The following is a 23,176-nucleotide window of genomic DNA, read 5'->3' as shown; positions in this document are numbered from 1 at the left end:
AACCTACCAGGCTCCTCTGTCCATGGGATTTTCCAGGTAAGAGTACTGGAATGGGTTGCCATTTCCTTCTCCAGGAATCTTCCCAACCCAAGGATCGACCCGTGTGTCTCCGCACTGCAGACAGATGCTTTACCATCCTTCTCCAGGGATCTTCCCAACCCATGGATTCCAGGACTTGCATTGCAGGTAGATTCTTTACCGTCTGAACCACCAGGAAGCCTGTGTAAAGTATTTACTGCTGCTGCTGGTGCTAAGTCGCTTCAGTCATGTCCGACTCTGTGCAACCCCATAGACGGCAGCCCACCAGGCTCCCCGTCCCTGGGATTCTCCAGGCAAAAACACTGGAATGGGTTGCCATTTCCTTCTCGGATGCATGCAAGTGAAAAGTGAAAGTGAAGCCGCTCAGTCCTGTCTGACTCTTTGAGACCCCATGGACTGCAGCCCACCAGGCTCCTCCACCCATGGGAATTTCCAGGCAAGAGTACTGGAGTGGGTTGCCACTGCCTTCTCTGAAAATACTTACTAAAACTGCTTAATTCAAGCAATAGGAAATCTATTTTAAAGACAATATTTCCTAAAAGTAGTGAAGTTTAATGTCTACATTTATCCATATTAAAGTACCTTTAAAGAGCATTTTATCACACTTATATATACCAAACACATATCTGAAAGAAATTGACTTCAATGTCAAGTCGAATGAGCTTGGGCACATTCAGAGTAGTTTGGTGGCAGAACAATTTGCAAGGCCTATAGTTAAAAATAATTGAAGGCATATTATTCAATTTTTTTGAAATTGCTTGCCAGCTAGAGTCTAGTGTATATTGTTTCAGGTCTAGCTGGATTTTATAAACACCAAAAGATGGGCATTTGCAGTGTCAATAGTGACAGAACAATAGCTCTATTGAGCTCAACAGAATTCAATCTTGCAACAGAATTTCCTGTTTTCCTCATTTTTTATACCTTCAACATTACAACTTACAAAAAAAGAAAAGATAAAGCATTCCTTTCCTAGACTCAGAAATGTTACATCATGTCTCCTTGCTCTAAAAAACAACCCAAGAGCCTTGTGCCCTTCATCTTTTCAGATTCCTAGATTCCTTAAGCGAGGCTGTCTCCACTGGAGCATAGCGAACACAGATCTGCATGCCTTACATCAGCAATCATGCCCTGGTGGACTTGACATTGGTTGTGGCAGTTTGATAGGTTTAGAGTCACTCTACTGTAATATCCCATCAGTGTTTTAAAACAACAGAACTGCATGAAATACAGAAGAGTTTCTCAAAGCATGGAACGGTAACAGCATGCAGATCAGACAGAAAATCATACTGTCAGTAGTTAATTGTGCTTGTAAACAGTTTAACATCCATGGGATCAGGCTGGATATCTGACATAAAGCCACTAGAGGGTCCCCAAGGCAATCTTCATGTCCCTGGAATAGTGCCCTCACATATTACCAATGTTCTTCTCTCCAACATAGCCTGAAATGTCAACCAGCTTTTTCGGGTTATACAACTAGCTAGTTATTTTCTTAGAAACAATACTGAAGTTTGTCAAACGGTTCAAGGAGATGTTGAAAAGTCCTCCATATGTTAGCATGAATTATTATGTGAAATTATTAATAGCTCATATCACTTTGAACATATCACAGGTGCTAGGAAGGTGGAGAGAACTAAGATATTAATACAACAAGTTACCAAAAGGTGGGTATTTGATAACTCCAATATCTGAAACTTCTGAGGACTTTTACTAAATTTTTTTATTAGTCATTTTTTTCTTGTTTCCTGTAGCTTGATAAATTTGTAAGTCAATGTTGGACATAAGGTATGAAAACTTCTGGGGACATCTTGCTTCTTTTAGTAAGCAGTTGTGGTAAGGAAAATTCACCTTAATCCAGTCTGAAGTTGAAACTGAGCTTAGTTTGAAGCTGAGTTTAGCCTGCAGTGCAGGTCAGTTTATTTCTGGTTCATCGTTACTATTAAAAGAATAACTCGTTAGGAGTCAAAAGTGAAATCCAAATTGTTGATTAGGTCTCTGCTCCATAATGATCGCTGAATTCCATTTTTGTCTCTCAAGCTCTGGTCTGATTTCTGACCAGCCATCCTTCAGTTACAAATTTGCAAATACCTTGAGAGTAAAGGCATCACAGAATGCTGTGTTGGTTTACTTTCCTTCTCTTCTCTTCAGCTATCTGACTTTCAAGTACTTGCTGCCTTAGAATTTCTCCAGTATCTTCAAACAGATAATGGGTGATGTGTGTGTGTGCGCACATGCATGCATGTGTGCACATGCATGCGTGTGTGTGCATGCATGCGTGTGTGCGCACGCATGCGTGTGTATTTTAATCTAGCTTTTCACTTTTCCAAGTTTCTTGGAAAGTTGATTGGTCTGCTATAAGCTAGTCTGTCAGAGCCAAAGCAGAAGCCTTTAGGAGTATTTGTAATTAACATAGCATACCAAGGGAGAAGCCATGGAAAAGGAAAGACAGAATAAGCTTTCATATTTTTATGGGCTCTTTTTCACTTCCGGGAGTTTCTTTCTACTCACTGATATGCCATTTGCTCAGACTCCTCTTCATAGTCTCACACACTGTCCTGCCTCTGAGCGCCATTCCTTCAGAAACATTACCTTAATGGCTATAGTGAATTACTTTTTGAAATCCTTTTGAAAATTGATTTTGAAAATCTTTCATTCATTCCTGTCATGTGCCTCGGGCATTCTCACTGAAGAAAACTACAAAGAAATAAGTATCATCCCAATAATTTTTCATAGCAAAGGATAAGTGGTAGTTCTTCCATCACTTAGAAAAAAATCACAGGCCCATGGAATCAGTAGGGAACTTAAAGAATTCAGTCTAGTTTCTCATGAATATGCCAACTTGCCTGAGGTACCACACTATCTGAAGGGAGGAACAAACAGTAATTGTCTTCTTCTTGTCCACGGTTCTTTCAGAAAGAGTCTATTGCTTGCAGTAAAGCAGTTACTTCATGGGAAGATTTAAGATGATAATAACTCTTAGACTCTACATCTATAATGTCCTCTCTGGAAAGAAAAAAATCTTTTGTGATTGTTTCCTAACAATCTCGTCCCATACCCTAAACTTTCTGGTCTAGACTGTTCAAGGATGACTGTGATTTTAAAACTTACATGTGGCTGTGTAAGTTCAGTTCTCCATGAAACAGACATTTGCATGCAGGAAGCTTATTAAGAAAGCTTGCAGGGGAGTGTAAAAAGGTTGGGCAAAGGGGATGAAACTACAACAAAGGCTCACTCAATCATGTGAGTATTCTGGAGCAGGATGCTGCCCTCACAGTGGTCCTGACCTAGCCAAGGAGGAACTCTACATGTTTCAATCAGTCAAATGATGCAGGCTGACCTCAGGGAAAGGGTGTGGTCTTGAGCAGAGTGGCTGTCTTTGGTGAAAGATATTTCCCAGAGAGGGACTCACTTGAGAGCCATTAAATGATACGTCTCTCAAGGCTCATTCCTGGAAGGGCAACTTGGGAAATACCATACAGCATCTACTATGGGTTCTTAATTAAACCAAAATCTAGAACAAGTAAAAGCTGAAAGGAAGTCATTAAAGATAAAATCCAAACAAACTAAAATGCTTCTCTATTTGTCTCTCTGTTGTCTTTGAAATAAATAGCAGAGAACAATAGTCTGAAAGTGAAATAACCTAATAGTTTTATTCATTAATGTTTTATACTTGTTATCAAAGAGAAGCCATTAAGAAAGCTTGTAAACTTCACGTTCACCCATCTGATGAAGGATATCAGAGTCCGGGTAATTGCTTTCTAAAGGGAATTTTCACTGCTTTCATGTGCCTTGTGCACGTTTTACTGAGAGGCTTAATAAAATAATTGTACTGAAGTCAAAGCAACTACGGAGAAGGCAATGGCACCCCACTCCAGTACCCTTGCCTGCAAAATCCCATGGATGGAGGAGCCTGGTAGGCTGCAGTCCATGGGGTCGAGAAGAGTGGGACACGACTGAGCGACTTCACTTTCACTTTTCACTTTCGTGCTTTGGAGAAGGAAATGGCAACCCACTCCAGTGTTCTTGCCTGGAGAATCCCAGGGACTCGGGAACCTGGTGGGCTGCCGTCTATGGGGTCGCACAGAGTCGAACACGACTGAAGCAACTTAGCTGCTAAGCAAAGCAACTAGAAAGCAGACATCATTCTCCAGTCATGCACATCACCATCTGAAGAGCAGAATAAATATTCATTTACTAAGAACAGTCACTGTATAGTCAAAAAGGAATTTTGTATCTGACCTTAGCAATGATGGCAAGTATCCATTAATATATTTAATGAAAGGAGTTAATGCTCTTCAGTACAAGAGTTATCATGTTAATAGTTTTATTGAATTAGTTTAAGAACATGAATAAAGTATATGATCTCTAAAATTGTCAAACTCCAAATTTTTTAAGAAATAATTTAAATGATCAACGAGGAAAACTTTTGTAATGAGTTATTTATAAACGATTTCAACTTCTTCAGTTTCAGTCAAATTAAATGTAAGCTTTTATTGCTATCTTGAAATTCTAAATCGTATATTTTCTTTATCCTGAATGACTATGTTCGGTTAGGTCTGTGCATGTGTGCAAGTATTCTTAGAAGTCAAGTTGTACAGGACATGAATTTGAGACCATTATGTTATTAGAGAGAATGGAGAAAGATTCTTTTATATGAGAACATCAAATAAGAAATTAAGGAGCAATTTGAAGGATGAAAAAAATCTCTTATTCATCTGTGTTTCCTTTAACAAGTCTGAGAATCCTGATTTTTCACACCCAGTCTAATTTAAAAACAAAAGCTAATGACTGCTGCTGCTGCTGCTAAGTCGCTTCAGTCGTGTCCGACTCTGTGCGACCCCATAGACGGCAGCCCACCAGGCTCCCCATCCCTGGGATTCTCCAGGCAAGAACACTGGAGTGGGTTGCCATTTCCTTCTCCAATGCATGAAAGTGAAAAGGGGAAAGTGAAGTCGCTCAGTTGTTCCCTGACTCTTAGTGACCCCATGGACTGCAGCCTACCAGGCTCCTCCATCCATGGGATTTTGCAGGCAAGAGTACTGGAGTGGGGTGCCATTGCCTTCTCCATGACTAGAGGACTATAAAACCATCCAATTTTCTTGTGTTCTCAAAGTCTAAGTCATGAAAGAAACCCACATAAAATTTGCAGAAATATGTGTATGATGTGACTCAAGAAATTTCTCAAAACTATTTTTCATTCCAATCCCAAAGAAGGGCAAGGCCAAAGAATGTTTAACTACCGTGACAATTGCACTCATTTCACATGCTAACAAAGTAATGCTCAAAATCTTCCAAGCTAGCATTTAACAGTATGTGAACCAAGAACTTCCAGGTGTTCAAGCTGGATTTAGAAAAGGCAGAGGAACCAGAGATCAAATTGCCAACATCTGTTGGATCATATAAAAAGCAACAGAGTTCCGGAAAAACATCTACTCTGCTTCATTGAATACGCTAAAGCCTTTGACTGTGTGGATCACAATGAACTGTGGAAAATTCTTAGAGATAGAAATACCAGACCAGCTAACCTGCCTCCTGCATAGCCTGTATGCAGGTCAAGAAGCAACAGTTAGAACTGGACATGGAACAGCAGACTGGTTCACAACTGAGAAAAGAGTACATCAAGGCTGTAAGTTGTCACCCTGCTTATTTAATTTATATGCAAAGTACATCATGCGGAATGCTGGGCTGGATGAAGCAGAAGCTGGAATCAAGATTGCCAGGAGAACTATCAATATCAATAATCTCAGGTATGTAGATGACATCACCCTTATGGCGGAAAGCGAAGAGGAACTAAGGAGCATTGATGAAGGTGAAAGAGGAGAATGAAAAAGCTGGCTTAAAACTCAACATTAAAAAAACGAAGATCATGGTCCCATCATTTCATGACAAATAGATGGGGAAACAATGGAAACAGTGACAGATTTTATTTTCTTGGGCTCCAAAACCACTGCAGATGGTGAATGAAGCCATGAAATTAAAAGACACTTGCTCCTTGGAAGAAAAGTTATGACTAACCTAGACAGCATATTAAAAAGCAGAGACATCACTTTGCCAACAAAGGTTCATATAGTCAAAGCTATGGTTTTTTCCAGTGGTCATGTTGGATGTGAGATTTGCACCACAAAGAAGGCTGAACACAAAAGAATTGGTACTCTTGAACCATGGTATTGGAGAAGACTCTTGAGAGTCTGTTGGACTGCAAGGAGATCACACCAGTCAGTCCTAAAGGAAATCAATCCTGAATATACATTGGAAGGACTGAATCTGAAACTGAAGCTCCAATACTTTGGCCACCTGAAGTGAAAACCTGACTCACTGAAGACCCTGATGATGGGAAGAGTGAAGGCAGGAGGAGAAGGGGATGGTAGAGGACAAGGTGATTGGATGGCATTACCGACTCAGTGGACATGAGTTTTGAGCAAGCTCTGGGAGATGGTGAAGGACAGGCAAGCCTGGAGTGCTGCAGTCCATGGGGCCACAAAGAGTCAGACATGACTGAGCAATTGAAAAACAACAACAACAAATACCTGATTTCAGATATCTTTCCCCAAACAAGCTCCCAAAGTTTTGCCTTTTAATCTGTCCAGACGTCCCCTCTGTTGGAGGAAGTAATTGGAATGCTGTCATCTTTAAACATGATACTTGGAAGGAAGCCCAGTCACTGGGGTAATTTTTATCCACTTAGTATCCTGCTTATTATTTGATGCTTAGATATATTTTTGTTGTTGTTAACACTGAGCAGTTTGGCAAATTATCTATTGGAGAAAACTGAGCAGATAATAGAACAAAGTGGTTAGTTTGCAGTTAGGAAGAAAGGACTAAGAAGAGATTGGCAGGGAGGGTGGTGGGCATTTAATGGAGGAGACCTGAGTATACATTGCCAGGATATGTGAAGAACATACAAATCTACTTTGTGGATTTCTCAGTTTTCCCTGATGCCAATGCTGTTAGATGATGAAAGATGATGCTGTGAAAGTGCTGATCCTGAAAATCCTGAAAGATGATGCTGTGAAAGTGCTGCACTCATTATGCCAGCAAAGTTGGAAAACTCAGCAGTGGCCACAGGACTGGGAAAGGTCAGTTTTTATTCCAATCCCAAAGAAAGGCAATGCCAAAGAATGCTCAAACTACCGCACAATTGCACTCATCTCACACGCTGGTAAAGTAATGCTCAAAATTTTCCAAGCCAGGCTTCAGCAATATGTGAACCCTGAACTTCCTGATGTTCAAGCTGGTTTTAGAAAAGGCAGAAGAACCAGAGATCAAATTGCCAACATCCGCTGGATCATGGAAAAAGCAAGAGAGTTCCAGAAAAGCATCTATTTCTGCTTTATTGACTATGCCAAAGCCTTTGACTGTGTGGATCACAATAAACTGTGGAAAATTCTTCAAGAGATGGGAATACAAGACCACCTGATCTGCCTCTTGAGAAATTTGTATGCAGGTCAGAGGCAACAGTTTGAACTGGACATGGAACAACAGACTGGTTCCAAATAGGAAAAGGAGTACGTCAAGGCTGTATATTGTCACCCTGTTTATTTAACTTATATGCAGAGTACATCATGAGAAATGCTGGACTGGAAGAAACACAAGCTGGAGTCAAGATTGCCGGGAGAAATATCAATAACCTCAGATATGCAGATGACGCCACCCTTATGGGAGAAAGTGAAGAGGAATTCAAAAGCCTCTTGATGAAAGTGAAAGTGGAGAGTGAAAAAGTTGGCTTAAAGCTCAACATTCAGAAAACAAAGGTCATAGCATCTGGTCCCATCACTTCATGGGAAATAGATGGGGAAACAGTGGAAACAGTGTCAGACTTTATTTTTCTGGGCTCCAAAATCACTTCAGATGGTGACTGCAGCCATGAAATTAAAAGACGCTTACTCCTTGGAAGGAAAGTTATGACCAACCTAGATAGCATATTCAAAAGCAGAGACATTACTTTGCCAACAAAGTTTCATCTAGTCAAGGCTATGGTTTTTCCTGTGGTCATGTATGGATGTTAGAGTTGGACCGAAGAATTGATGCTTTTTCTTGTTGTTGTTCATATCTGTTTATTTTTTTTTTTATTACAGTACTATTTTATTTAAAAATCTAGGTATTTAATTCAGATGAAAACTATTTAAGAAGTTCTATTTTAGTAGTACTACTGAAGAGGTATGTAAACCAAAAATCCCACAAATTTACAGTACAAGCCCACTGTTACATGACAATACATAATTCAGATTATACTTTGGAATAGATGCATAATATTCCAATAAACACATGTGATTTCATTCCCTTTAACTAATTTTATAATGTAAATATTATATTTGCCTCCACAGAGTTGTTACCAAGTTTCTCCGCGTTCTTTTTTTTCTTTTTTTAAATTTTATTTTATTTTTAAACTTTACAATATTGTATTAGTTTTGCCAAATATCGAAATGAATCCACCACAGGTATACATGTGTTCCCCATCCTGAACCCTCCTCCCTCCTCCCTTCCCATACCATCCCTCTGGGTCATCCCAGTGCACCAGCCCCAAGCATCCAATGTCGTGCATCAAACCTGGACTGGCAACTCGTTTCATACATGATATTATACATGTTTCAATGCCATTCTCCCAAATCTTCCCACCCTCTCCCTCTCCAACAGAGTCCATAAGACTGTTCTATACATCAGTGTCTCTTTTGCTGTCTCGTACACAGGGTTATTGTTACCATCTTTCTAAATTCCATATATATGCGTTAGTATACTGTATTGGTGTTTTTCTTTCTGGCTTACTTCACTCTGTATAATAGGCTCCAGTTTCATCCACCTCATCAGAACTGATTCAAATGTAATTGATGCTTCTGAACTGTGGTGTTAGAGAAGACTCTTGAGAGTCCCTTGGACTGCAAGGAGATCCAACCAGTCCATTCTGAAGGAGATCAGCCCTGGGATTTCTTTGGAAGGAAAGATGCTAAAGCTGAAAGTCCAGTACTTTGGCCACCTCATGCGAAGAGTTGACTCATTGGAAAAAAATCTGATGCTGGGAGGGATTGGGGGCAAGAGGAGAAGGGGACGACAGAGGATGAGATGGCTGGATGGCATCACTGACTCGATGGACATGAGTCTGAGTGAACTCCGGGAGTTGGTGATGGACAGGGAGGCCTGGCGTGCTGCGATTCATGGGGTCGCAAAGAGTCAGACATGACTGAGCGACTGATTTGATCTGATCTGATCTGAATGCTGTTAGCAGGCCTTCTATTTTTTACTGTTCTCTCAAGTAATAACTTTCTCTGACTTACATTGTGGGGCCCGTGCTTTATCCTATTAATCAGAAGAAATGTTAATATGCCTCCAGTTCCTTTCTCTTCTTAGTGCTGGAGATTTTTATTTATTCCTAAGCACTACCAAGGACCACAGGAAGAAGTAAAACTTAAAATGTTGCCACTTATTAAGCAAAGTGTTTGTTACTTATGCTTCAGTATCAATGAAACAAGAAACAATATCAAGAGCCAAGAAGCAGCTTATTGTCTTCCATTTCCAAGCTAAGTATGTATTCTTTCCTCATTCATTCTTATCATGGATCATTAGGGACAAACTGGTATGATCATACCTTGTAACTATTACCATTTTTGAAGTACAATATTCTGTTGGAAAGTTCTCTAATGATTCCAATAATTGTTCTTCTTATAATAAGATCCTCTGGTTCTAAATATTTAAAAACCCTGTGTCAAAGCTCTTATAACTTTTGGTGAAGAAATGAAAAAAACATTTTCTGAATAATCAGCCTCAGTGCTTAAGTACAGATTTTTTAAAGTAATAACTGCTATCATAATTGTATTTTTGAAATGAAATCCATAATAAGTATCTCAGTCAAGATATAGATGAATTTCTGCTGTGTCGTGGTCTTCTTTAGTGTGTGAGCTGGTTATACATAAGCTAACCTGAGCATTGACCTGACTTGATAAATTTTATTTAAAATATTTTGTGTGTATCATGTATGGTGATGGAATTAAAACTCTGGGGGAAAAGGCTCTGTGTGTGTGTGTGCATCCGTGTGTGTGTATAAACTAGTAAACTGGTATACATATGGGGAAGTACCTATACATGTAAATACTGTAAGACAAGAATTTTTAATGAGCAAAATTTAGGAATTTGAATACTTGTCTATAGACAGTATCTAAACATGATATTCTAACAGTTTTCCAAAGCCCATTACTGTCTGTTTAAATCCTAGAAATAGAAATGAATTGCTCATATAGTACTGCTTCTTTTCAGGTTCTGGGGGTTTGAGTATCTCAGGTTCTAAGAGCTAAACTTCACAGGCATACTAGAACTTTGAATGTTTTGAGATTTAATGTGAGCAATTTCCTTGCTCTTTTGCCTAGCTGGTAAATCATTTACTCCAGTAGGCAAAATTTTTCTTTTAAAAATTCTTCTATTGGAAACAAACAAAAAAAAAGCTTCAAAATGAGTTGAAATAGAAGCACTGTGTCCTTTCTCTGGACAAAATCCTACCAAAGTAGAAAAGAATGATCGACTTTTTAACTAAACATCCAGTAGGAAAATAGGAGGAAGGAATTTTTAATAAGAAAGATATATCTAAAAATCCTTTCTACTAAGTAGAAGGAAAACAACAACTAAGTAGAAGGAAAACAAGTTAAACACTGGTGTTAGTGGAAGTATAGAAGCATACACTCTGTTCCCAAAAGACCCTGAGGGCAAAATAACTCTTGGTTCTGAAGCTGAATATCTATACCTATTCATTCCCTGCCCCCCCAGGCAGGGAATCTATTGTTCTTTAGCAATAGAACAGTCCTACTGGGATCTGACAGTCTTGAGTCTGAGTTACAAGCATTCCAACAGCACCTGAGTGTATTTCTCATACAGAATGAAAAGGAAAATAATTTTCAGAACCAAAATCATCACCAGAGAGAAGTATTAAAGAGGGAGCCAAACCTATACTGTAGCTAGATATTTCTTTTTGTTTCTCAAAGAAAACCTTAATCTGTTTTCTTTGCCATCCTGTTAATTCATAGATTTGACATCACTCTGAATTTCATGTTATGTATATTTACTTTCTGGCTTCCCTGGTGGCACAGATGGTAAAAAATCTTCCTGCAATGCAAGAGACCCAGGATTGATCCCTGGGTTGGTAAGATCTCCTGGAAAAGGGAATGGCTATCCACTCCAGTATTCTTGCCTGGGAAATTCCATGGACAGAGGAGCCTGGTGAGCTACAGTTCATGGGGTCCCAAAGAGTCAGACATGACTGAGCAAGTAACAGTTTCACTTTCTTTCATGTTTACACACACACACACACACACACACACATATATAGGGCTTCACTGGTAGCTCAGATGGTAAAGAATCCACCTGCAATGAGGGAAACCTGGGTTTGGTCCCTGGGTTGGGAAAATCCCCTGAAGAAGGGAACAGATACCCACTCCAGTATTCTGGCCTGGAGAATTCCATGGACAAAGGAGCCTGGTATGGTACAGTTCATGGGATCACAAAGAGTTGGACATGACTGAACAACTTTCACTTTCATATATATATATTTGTATATCTTGGTATTTCCTTGGTCTGTAGATGCATCACTCTAATCTCTGCCTCATCTTTCTCTGTCCCACAGGGTTTCCAGGTGATGGGCGAGGCTGGCTTGGGAGTGGAGTTTGTCTCCAGCAGATGTCCCAGCTGGGAGAGTATCATCAGATCTCATGACTTTACCAGCAGTGATCACCAAGAGGACCACTTCATAAGTGTTACCTCCCCTCAGTTCCATGGTAGAGTTGGTCACTGTGTCTTGCTTTAGACCATCAGCCAGTATCATGTTTGGTGTTCATTGTGCAAACCCTCCAAACTCTTCAAATAAGAGCTGCCTAATCCACAGATTCAACCAGGACACTTCTGAGCACTGACCTTTAAGTGCCATCCAAAGAGATTTTTAAAAGTAGTCATTGTTAGGACTGAAGTCTTAAACTTTGGAATGTGATGGAGATTTTATTGCTAGAATAACACAATTCTCAGGATTTCAACATTTATATCTGTCAAATACCCCCATTTTATGCAGTATTTTCATTCCTATACATTAAGAAATAATCTATTAATACTACAATGTAACTTGTGCAACTACCCATGCTATTAGTAACAAGAAAGAAAAAATAGACTGAAGTGTTCCCAAAACTGAAGAGGAAACAAAACAATAGGAAAATTCATTATCTTAATTATTACAGCAAAATTATACTGGTTCGTGACTTATCAATCACAGATGAAAGATGTAAACACCACCAGAAATCATCCTTTCAGCAGAGACATCAGTCATAAATGAGGATTCATCATTGATATGCTTGTCCAAAGTGGTAATTTAGAACTACTGCTACCAGCTCTGGCTGTATCCAGAATGATAATTATGAATTAAGTAGTGAGCAGATGCTTGGAAATAAAAGTTTGCCCTGGGGTGCCAGGAGCCTAAGGACAAACCTAACAGTCCCTATAAACTATTAGTTTAAAAATGGAATTGTCAATACACCCACAGGTTAACAACTTGCTAAGCATCAATGACCATGACATACAAATATGAATAATTATAAGAAAAGAAACTGTCTCTGATACAGAATCCTTTTTGCTTTTCTTTCTATGGCTCTGTGCCTACTCTGAATATCTTAGAGCAGCAACTCAAAATTTATTCACAAGAAAAAAAGAGAAACAGGCTAGTAAAAATTGTATTTATTAGCTCACAGCAAGAAATATGTGCTTAAAATGGGATTTATTCTTTCTGATTGCTATCAGAATGGACACTTAATTTTCTCCCTACAATGAAACAAAACTTTTAGAAGATTTATGACTGCTGTGAGAGCAGTTTCTCACATGCCAAGCTGTGTTAGCAAAGTTGGGAATAAATCATGGAAGAAATCTGACTAGTAGTACACAATTCATGCAAAATAGTACTTCGCTTCCTACCCACATGAAGCAACTGTAGGACAACTATCATTACTGAGTTCCCTGCAATCTATAAAATGACTTCCTTGAATCATAGACAATTAGAATTCTCCCCTTTTTCTTGGTGTTCAGGTGAGTCCTTTTGTACCTTCTCTTCTTCTAGTCTTCTCTCCATTGTGACTTCTCATTCTGATATCAGGTTTGCTCAGCTTTCTCCCCTCCTCATTTTCCCCTCTTTTACTGGTATTATGTGAAGCTTCATTAAAGGAAGCTGCTTTCTTAGAAGTCCCTGTAGATGACAATGGCCATAATCACAGACTTGTCCTCCATTTTTCCAGACTGTTTTCATAGCATGTGCCAAATGGCATTGTTCATTCCCAATGAGAACAGAGACTGATATTCTTTTTAAAAATAGCCTTAGATTTCTACTCTTTTTTGCCTAAGTGTATATTGACATTTTTATCCAAACAAATTGAAAAACATCTGGCTAACAATTACATAATTTCAAAGTTCTGGGTTGAAGGGTTACCTTTTCTATTTTCTGGCTTCTAATAAATATTTCACCACTGGGTGAGAAGAGAAATTCCTGGCTGATAAATACATGATGAGTCTCTTTTATATTAAAAAAAAAAAAAAACCTTAGCCAAAGGGGTAAAATCTCATTATGACATAAGAAAACAGGTAATAATAATCATTATTTTTCAATAGCTTATATTATGTGCCTGGAACTGCATTTGCTATTTAACACACACACAGCTCTGTGACACTGCTCTTCACTGCGCTATCCCTGTTCCAGCAATGAACACATTCAGTCTCTGAGAAGTCACAATCCCTAGTCAGGTTCTGCCAGCCAACTCAGCCTCTCAGAGCCTCAAATACCCATTCCGTTTTTATTTGCTCCTCATGACTTAATGATATATCAGACTAATTTGAGACATGATTTTATTCCGAGAGAATGTAATCTACTATACAGGGACATGTTTTATAACACACCGTGACTATATTTTGATTTCTTTCCTATAATTCTTACCAGTAAATGGCTCTAGATCTGAGATTCTTAACCCATGGGACTGGAATCTGCACTTTTCCTTTGTGCTGCCTGAACCTCTCTCTCTCTCTTTGTAAAGCTTGCACATTTCAGGGCGGACCCCCCTGTCAACTTAGAACCAGGTTCTTGCCAAAAACTTTTTGCTATATCATGTTCTGTTTAATCCAAGGGGCAGGGAGACACAGATTTTTCCATAGTCATCACAGTAGCAATTCTGAAGGTGAAGAGAATGCTGTGGAGGGAAAAGCTTGCCCTTTGGAAGGAAGATGGTACATGTTTAGCTCCTTGAATTCAACTTGTCACGGGGTAGTCAGGTAATGATGAAATCAAGTTAATTATCTCTTTCTATAAAAATGTGCTCTGACCATACTAGTTAAACATTAGGACTCGCAGGAATCAATTTTTTTAAAAGCCTTCCCTAAAAGTTATGGGCTTCTGTAGTGGCTCAGCTGGTAAAGAATCTGCCTGCAATGCGAGAGACCTTCCCTAAAAGTTATTGCAGAGGGGGAAAAGTATATAGAAATAATTCAGGGGTAAAGTTGTATTAACAGAAACATGGCCCTTGCACTCACATGATGTGTGGATCGACTGAAGGAAAGATTTTGTTGTCGATCTGATTCTTCATCCTCATTGTCTACAAGGAACAGAGTTGGTGCTGACTGAGTTAGAGTCAATCAAGAGAGGCATGAAAGTGTTGTTTTCCCAAGTAGAACCCCAAACACCTGGACAGCACATAACTTGTTGTATTATTATAATCTTAGCATTTCCAGGGTCCAGCACAGAACCTAAGTAGTTGCTCAATTTGTGTTTGTTGAACTGAAACAAAGTGAAAATCAAATGAGATAATTATAGTAAATGCTTCTCTAATGAGAAATTTTATATATGGTAATAATATAGAGTTAATATATTATTGATATAATATTAAATACATAATTATTTTTATAACGTATATGCATTCATTTAATTTTAACAACTATGAAATATGCCCTATTTTTATCCCCCATTTTATAGATGGGAAAACTGAGGCAAGGAGAGTTTAATGAATTTTCCCAAAATCACATAGCCAATAATGGGCTCACCTGGGATTTGAACCCAAGTTCTCTTGCCCCAGAGTCCATGTTCCTAACCATTTAGCACTACCTACCCCCTTATAAAGTCTCATAAGAGAATTCAAGTCCTATGTATTTGGTCATGCATGCAGTTGTTATTTTCCTTATTGTGCTGTGAACTCTTGAACTCTTCTGAACTCTTCTAGGAAGGGCCCCGGGGCTACTCACCGGGATCAGCAGACCCTTGAACATACTAGTCTGTTTTGAGTTGAATAAATACATCAAAACTAAATCCTCATCTCAGAGGAAAGGACAACCTAATGGGACTTCAGAGTGATGATGCATGGGTCCTGAATTCTCATTCATTCAGATTATCTCATGACTAAACTCCACTAAAAAAGGAAAAATGGGGAAGTGACCAACCAGGACCTAGCGAAACCAAGGAACCCTGAGCTCTTTAGGAAAAACCTGAAGCACACCGAAGGAAAGCACAGTTTCCTCAGAGTCAGGTTAACCTGGCAACACTCCAAGCAATTTGGTTGAGATGAGAACAGCAGCAGCTTAGCAATGTCTGCCAAGTGGCAACACAGAGGGAGAAGCTTTTCCTATTGGATCTTTCATCATCTTCTGTGAGCAGATTGATTAACACTTTATCAGATTAGTCAGCAGGCACCTGTGGAATCACATGGAATGGGAAGGTGTTAGTGAGTGTGTGAAGCAGGGAATGTAAATGGCACAAGAATTATGGCCTTTAGATACCAGGAGGCCTGCAGGGCTCAGCAGACCTCTGGTGACAGGGAGCCTGAAGAAACACCTTGACCGGCATTTGTACTTGTATGTGTGGGTTATAAAGACGTATTTTGGTAACACAAATAGTGCATAAAATATTTTACTAAGTGTAGGAAGACCTGACCTTTCTACAAATGGTGTAACATTGAACAAGTGGTTATATTCTTTGGGTCTCGGTTTCCTCACATAAAACAGGAGGGACTGGACTAGATGATTCCTGTGGCTCCTTCCAGCTCTAACATGTGGAGAATCTACTGCGAGTCATCAGGGCCAAAATCAGCTTTACTCACTCAGGGTTCAGGAAAACAAAACAACCACAAAATAAGAAAAAGAAAAGGAAGGAAGAAACAGAGGAAAGAAAGGAAGGAAGAAGGAAAGAAGGATGGACTTCACTGGTGGTTCACTGGTTAAGAATCCGCCTTCCAGTGCAGGGAAGGCGGGTTTGATCCCTGGTTGGGAAACTAAGATCCCACGTGCCACAACTAGAGAACTCACGCACTGCAGCTAGAGAAGCCCAAGTGCCGCAACGAAGACCCAGTGTGGCCAAAATTTTTTAAAAAAGAAAGAAAGAATTGGTCAAGAACTTGTGCCACCTGAGAAGACGGAAGGCCCAACCCAGCCCTCCTGCTGTACTGTCCACTGCTCACTTTGCCCTTTATGAAGCTTCCTGTTTTACCATCTTTAAAAGCTACCCAGAACCAAGGTACCTTCAGTAAACAAAAATGTAAAATTAAATTATAAGTAATGAAAATCTTCTGAAACGAAGAATTGAAAAAAGGATACGAATGGTTACACTCATTTTAGAAATCTCTTCAACTATTAAAAATAAACACTGCAAAATCAGAAATAACTAGAATTGTACAATATTCCATCACACTGAGGTTGATCACTGTATCAAATATGCAAACACAGTGAAAAATTATCTTCTGGTCTCTCTAAGGGTCCAGAGACTTGAATTTCTAAATTCAGGTCCATCATTTCCTCCAAGAAACTGATAAATCTGACATGAAAACAAGTTACCTACAGACAAGAAGTCTACAATCGTAGTCTATTTATTTACAAATGTATACTGTTCTTACACCATATGGTTTGAACAAAGACACCAAAAAGTGAAAACAACAGCAGGTCAAGGGCAGAGCGGCCATAGGGACAGCTCAGTTTCCAGGTCTGGAATGTTCTCAGAGACACATCCACTCCCAGTCTGTTCAACCACAGACACCCTTGTTTTAAAAACGTATCTGCACATCTGTACTTTCCTCTCCCCTATGGATTAATTAAATTCACGTTTTACCCACCAGATCCAAAAGAGAAAATGACCCTCCCAGTTCGAGTGGGTCCTTCCTTTCAAGAATATTGTTTTATTTGGCTATTCCCTCCCTCCCTCCATCACTTTGTTCACCTGAGGTGAAGAACTAACTCATTAGAAAAGACCTTGAAGCTGGGAAAGATTGAAGGCAGGAGGAGAAGGGGATGACAGAGGATGAGATGGTTGGATGGCATCACCGACTCGATGGACATGAGTTTGAGCAAACTCTAGGAGTTGGTAATTGCCAGGGAGGCCTGGTGTGCTGCAGTCCATGATGTCACAAAGAATTAGACATGATTGAATGACTGAAAATTAGAAAATTTCAATCAAGAAAATTAGAGATACCAAGGGAACATTTCATGCAAAGATGGGCTCGATAAAGGATAGAAATGGTATGGACCTAACAGAAGCAGAAGATATTAAGAAGACATGGCAAGAATACACAGAAGAACTGTACAAAAATGATCTTCATGACCAAGATAATCATGATAGTGTGATCACTGACCTAGAGCCAGACATCCTGGAATGTGAAGGCAAGTGGGCCTTAGAAAGCATCACTACGAACAAAGCTAGTGGAGGTGATGGAATTCCAGTTGAGCTATTTCAAATCCTGAAAGATGATGCTGTGAAAGTGCTGCACTCAATATGCCAGCACATTTGGAAAACTCAGCAGTGGCCACAGGACTGGAAAAGGTCAGTTTTTATTCCAATCCCAAAGAAAGGCAATGCCAAAGAATGCTCAAACTACTGCACAACTGCACTCATCTCACACGCTAGTAAAGTCATGTTCAAAATTCTCCAAGCCAGGCTTCAGGAATATGTGAACCGTGAACTTCCAGATGTTCAAGCTGGTTTTAGAAAAGGCAGAGGAACCAGAGATCAAATTACCAACATCCACTGGATCATGGAAAAAGCAAGAGAGTTCCAGAAAAATATCTATTTCTGCTTTATTGACTATGCAAAAGCCTTTGACTGTGTGGATCACAATAAACTGTGGAAAATTCTTCAAGAGATGGGAATACCAGACCACTTGACCTGCCTCTTGAGAAACCTATATGCAGGTCAGGAAGCAACAGTTCAAACTGGACATGGAACAACAGACTGGTTCCAAATAGGAAAAGGAGTCCGTCAAGGCTGTATATTGTCACCCTACTTATTTAACTTATATGCAGAGTACATCATGAGAAACACTGGGCTGGAAGAAACACAAGCTGGAATCAAGATTGCGGGGAGAAATATCAATAACCTCAGATATGCAGATGACACCACCCTTATGGCAGAAAGTGAAGAGGAACTCAAAGTCTCTTGATGAAAGTGACAGTGGAGAGTGAAAAAGTTGGCTTAAAGCTCAACATTCAGAAAATGAAGATCATGGCATCCGGTCCCATCACTTCATGGGAAATAGATGGGGAAACAGTGGAAACAGTGTCAGACTTTATTTTTGGGGGCTCCAAAATCACTGCAGATGGTGACTGCAGCCATGAAATTAAAAGACGCTTACTCCTTGGAAAGAAAGTTATGACCAACCTAGACAGCATATTGAAGAGCAGAGTCATTACTTTGCCAACAAAGGTCCGTCTAGTCAAGGCTATGGTTTTTCCTGTGGTCATGTATGGATGTGAGAGTTGGACTGTGAAGAAAGCTGAGCGCTGAAGAATTGATGCTTTTGAACTGTGGTGTTGGAGAAGACTCTTGAGGGTCCCATGGACTGCTATGGGAGATGGAAGAAAGGATCATTAGGTCTGACCATCTCTCAGAGATTTTTTGACGAGTTCTTGAAATGGCAACCCACTCCAGTATTCTTGCCTGGAAAATCCCATGGACAGAGGAGCCTGGTGGGCTACAGTCCATGGGGTCGAGAGAGTCAAAACTGACTGAGTGACTAACATTTGTTTTTTCTAACCCCTGTTTCATCCTAGTCTTATGTAGAAATAGGTACCTTTAAGTTCTGAATTTTTCCCAAGTTCTGTGATATGAATTGATCTTCTTACTGATATATACATGCCATGCTATAAATTTCCTTCTAAAAACTTTTTCTGCACCCCCAAATTTTGATAAGCTATATGTTCATTTTCCTTTAGTTCAAAATATTTTAAAATTTCTCTTGAGATTTCTTCTTTGATGCATGTGTTGTGTAGAAGTGTGTTATTTGGGATCTTCCCTGGTGGTCCAGTGGTGAAGACTCTGCACTTCCCATGCAGGTCGTGTGGGTTCGATGCCTGGTCAGGGAACTAATTCCCCAAGTGCCACATAGCAGAAGTGTGTTGTTTAATCACCAAGTTTGTTGGGAATTTCTAACTATTTTCTGTTCCTGATGTCTTGTTTAACTCCACTGCAATCTGTATGATTGCTTTTAGATGTGTTAAGGTGTGTTTTATGGCCCAGAATGCAGTATGTCCCGGTGAATGTTCCATGCGAGCTGGAGAAGAATGTGTACTCTGCTGTTGTTGGACAAAGTGCTCTATAGAGGTCCATTAATCCAGTGGTGAATGGTGTTTTCGAGTTCAGCTGTGTCCTAACTGATGTTTTCTTGATGGATTGCTGAAGACTCCAAGTATAACAATGGGTTAATCTATTTCTCCTTGCAGTTCAATCAGTTTTTACCTCCTGTATTTTGAGGTTGTGTTGTTCCATCCATTTACAATATAGATTGTCATGTCTTCTGGGGGCAGAGGGGAAAAAACAAAAAGGTCAAATAGGGACTTTTTTATGAAATTTACAAAGTGTTTTGTGTTATAAAACCTCTCCTTCATGTCCTCCAAAAATCTTCCAAACAACAATGCAAAACTTGTTTTACTCACTTATGATTTCTGCCTTGGGGAGGCTCTAAGGGAAAGGGCTGAATTCCATTATGAGTTAAGGGCATACATGGAGACAAACAGCATTTGAGTTCTGTTGTTCTTTATTTTCCTTCCTTTACTTCTTTTTCTTCCCTTTCTTCCATTCAACAGATATGCACTATATACTCAGGTATTATACCAGCTGCTATGGATTATAAATATGTGTTTTCAATATATTAACAATAGAGTTGGAGATACTGAGATAGCACTGATATTATGGAAAATTTTGAAGAAAGTGTGTGAAGTGTACAGCAGAGAAACAAAGACAGTGCTTGGTGTAGAAATGAACAAACCAGCCTATGGGCTTCCCTGATGGCTCAGTAGTAAAGAGACCATCTGCAATGCAAGAGAAACAGTTTTGATCCCTGGGTCAGAAAGTTCCCCTGGAGAAGGAAATGGCAACCCATTTCAGTATTCTTGTCTGGGAAAGCACGTAGCCAGAGGAGCAGAGTTCCAAAGAATATCAAGGAGAGATAAGAAAGCCTTTCTAAGGAACAATGCAAAGAAATAGAGGAAAACAATAGAATGGGAAAGACTAGAGATCTTTTCAAGAAAATTAGAGATACTAAGGGAACATTTCAGGCAAAAACGGGCACAGTAAAGGACAGAAATGGTATGGACCTAACAGAAGCAAAAGATATTAAGTAGAGGTGGCTAGAAGAATATAGAGAAGAACTATATGAAAAAGCTCTTAAGGACCTAGATAACCACAATGGTATGATCACTCACCTAGAGCCAGACATCCTGGAATGCAAAGTCAAGTGGGCGTTAGGAAATATCACTATGAACAAAGCTAGTGGAGGTGATGGAATTCCAGCTGAGCTATTTCAAATCCTAAATGATGATGCTGTGACAGTGCTGCACTCAAAATGCCAGCAAATTTGGAAAACTCGGCAGTGGACACAGGTTTGGAAAAGGTCAGTTTTCATTCCAATCCCAAAGAAAGGCAATGCCGAAGAATGTTCAAACTACCGCACAATTGCACTCATCTCACATGCTAGCAAATTAACATTCAAAATTCTCCAAGCTAGACTTCAACAGTAGAACGGAGATTTCAGCACAAGTAGAACAGAGAACTTCTAGATGTTCAAGCTGGATTTAGAAAAGGCAGAGGAACCAGAGATCAAATTGCCAACATCTGTCAGATCATGGAAAAAGCAACAGATTTCCAGATAAACATCTGCTTCATTGACTATGCTAAAGTCTTTGATGGTGTGAATCACAACAAACTAGAAAATTCTTAAAGAGATGGGAATACCAGACCGTGTTATCTGCCTCCTGAGAAACCTGTATTCTGGTCAAGAAGCAGTAGTTAGAACTGCACATCTAACAGACTGGTTCCAAATTGGAAAAGGAATATGTCAAGGCTGTATATTGTCACCTTACTTATTTTACTTATATGCAGAGTACATCATATGAAATGTTAGACTGGATGAAGCACAAGCTGGAATGAAGATTTCTGGGAGAAATATCAATCACCTCAGATATGCAGATAACACCACCCTTATGGCAGAAAGCAAAGAGGAACTAAAGAGCCTCTTGATGGTGAAAGAGGAGAGTGAAAAAGCTGGCTTAAAACTCAACATTCAAAAAACGAAGATTATGGCATCCAGTCCCATCACTTCCTGGCAAATAGATGGGAAAACAACTGAAACAATGAGAGACTTTATTTTGGGGGCTCCAAAATCACTGCACATGGTGACTTCAACCATGAAATTAAAAGATGCTTGCTCCTTGAAGGGAAAGCTATGACCAACCGAGACAGCATATTACAAAGCTGAGACATTACTTTACTGACAAAGGTCCATCTAGTCAAAGCAATGGTCTTTCCAGTAGTCATGTATGGATGTGAGAGTTGGACCATAAAGAAGGCTGATCACCAAGGAATTGATGCTTTTGAACTGTGGTGTTGGAGAAAACTCTTGAGAGTCCTTTGGACTGCAAGGAGATCAAACAAGTCCATCCTAAAGGAAATCAGTCCTGAATATTCATTGGCAGGACTGATGCTGAAGCTGAAACTCCAATCCTTTGGCCACCTTATGTGAAGAACTTACTCGTTTGAAAAGAGCCTGATGCTGGGAAAGAGTGAAGGCAGGAGGAGAAAGGGACGACAGAGGATGAGATGGTTGGATGGCATCACCGAATCAATAGACATGATTTTGAGCATGGTCCAGGAGATAGTGAAGGACAGGGAAGCCTGGAGCACTGTATTCCATGGGGCTGCAAAGAGTCAGACACGACTGAGCAACTGAACAACAGTCTCCGTCCACAAAGGGCCCACATTCTAGACAAGGAAGGGTGGAACCTAAGTACTACCAGAAGGACTAAGTAGAAGATAATGTTCTGGACCATACAGAAATTAAGTGCAGGGCCAGTAAACCTGAAGCTGGGTGACACATTTCCAGGTACCCGTTCGGTTATTGGTGCAGGGAAGCATACGAGTGGGAAATTATGCAAGGTGAGCCTAAGGGCACACTGTGTGTTTTGAACATCATTCTGAACACTGTGGAGAGATCCTCAAGAATTTTAGGATGAGGTGGGATAGAAACACATTTAGATTACCAAAAGACGACTTGGCAGCACCATAGTGTTTAATGAAGTAGGGCGAGGTGGAGGCACAGAGACCAGAACAGAAGCAACTGCGGTCCAGTCATCATAACAACTGCTTTCCATGATGGTGAGGCTCGAACAGTGGCAGCGGATCCAGAGACCAAGGAGACAGTAGGCTAGGGAGGGTGTTGTGGTGGGTGGTTAAAATCTAGCCTGCACTCTCCGCAACTAGATAAAAGCCCAGGCAGCAACGAAGACCCAGCAAAGCCAAAAGGAAATAAATAAATAGATAAAATTAATTTGTAAAACTTCTATGATAAGCCATAGTGGAAAAGAACATGAACAAATGCATATATATGTATGTATAACTCAATCACTTTGCTGTACAGTAGAAATTAACATTACATTGTAAATCAACTATACTTCAATTAAAATATAGATAAACAAACATTAAAAAAAATCTACAGAATCTGGTCACGGGTTATCAGTATGGAGGACGAAGCAGAACTGAGGCTGGACGCATCCGTAAGGGTATGGGGAAATTTCACTGAATATCCTGGGAAACTCCCTAAAGGACTGCTCGGTCCCTCATGGGAGTCACAGGAGAGGCCATCAAGTGTGTGCTCTTATAATTGCATATAAAATGCAG

The 23,176-nt window shown here is 39.8% G+C and overlaps 1 protein-coding gene across 1 annotated transcript in view; it reads right to left on the bottom strand.

Moving 5' to 3' along the window:
- SLC13A1 (solute carrier family 13 member 1) overlaps nucleotides 1–22,650 on the bottom strand; it is a 200,050-nt gene extending 177,400 nt beyond the window's left edge. The window contains exon 1 of the mRNA XM_070368846.1: nucleotides 22,540–22,650. Coding sequence (XP_070224947.1) covers nucleotides 22,540–22,650 — 111 coding nt within the window. The remainder of the gene's footprint in view (nucleotides 1–22,539) is intronic.
- Between the last annotated feature and the right edge of the window lie 526 nt (nucleotides 22,651–23,176).

This window comes from Bos mutus, chromosome 4, assembly GCF_027580195.1.
Source record: "Bos mutus isolate GX-2022 chromosome 4, NWIPB_WYAK_1.1, whole genome shotgun sequence".
NCBI lineage: Eukaryota > Metazoa > Chordata > Mammalia > Artiodactyla > Bovidae > Bos > Bos mutus.
The sequence above is the reverse complement of the archived record's forward strand: the minus strand, read 5'-3'. Positions and strand labels throughout refer to the sequence as shown.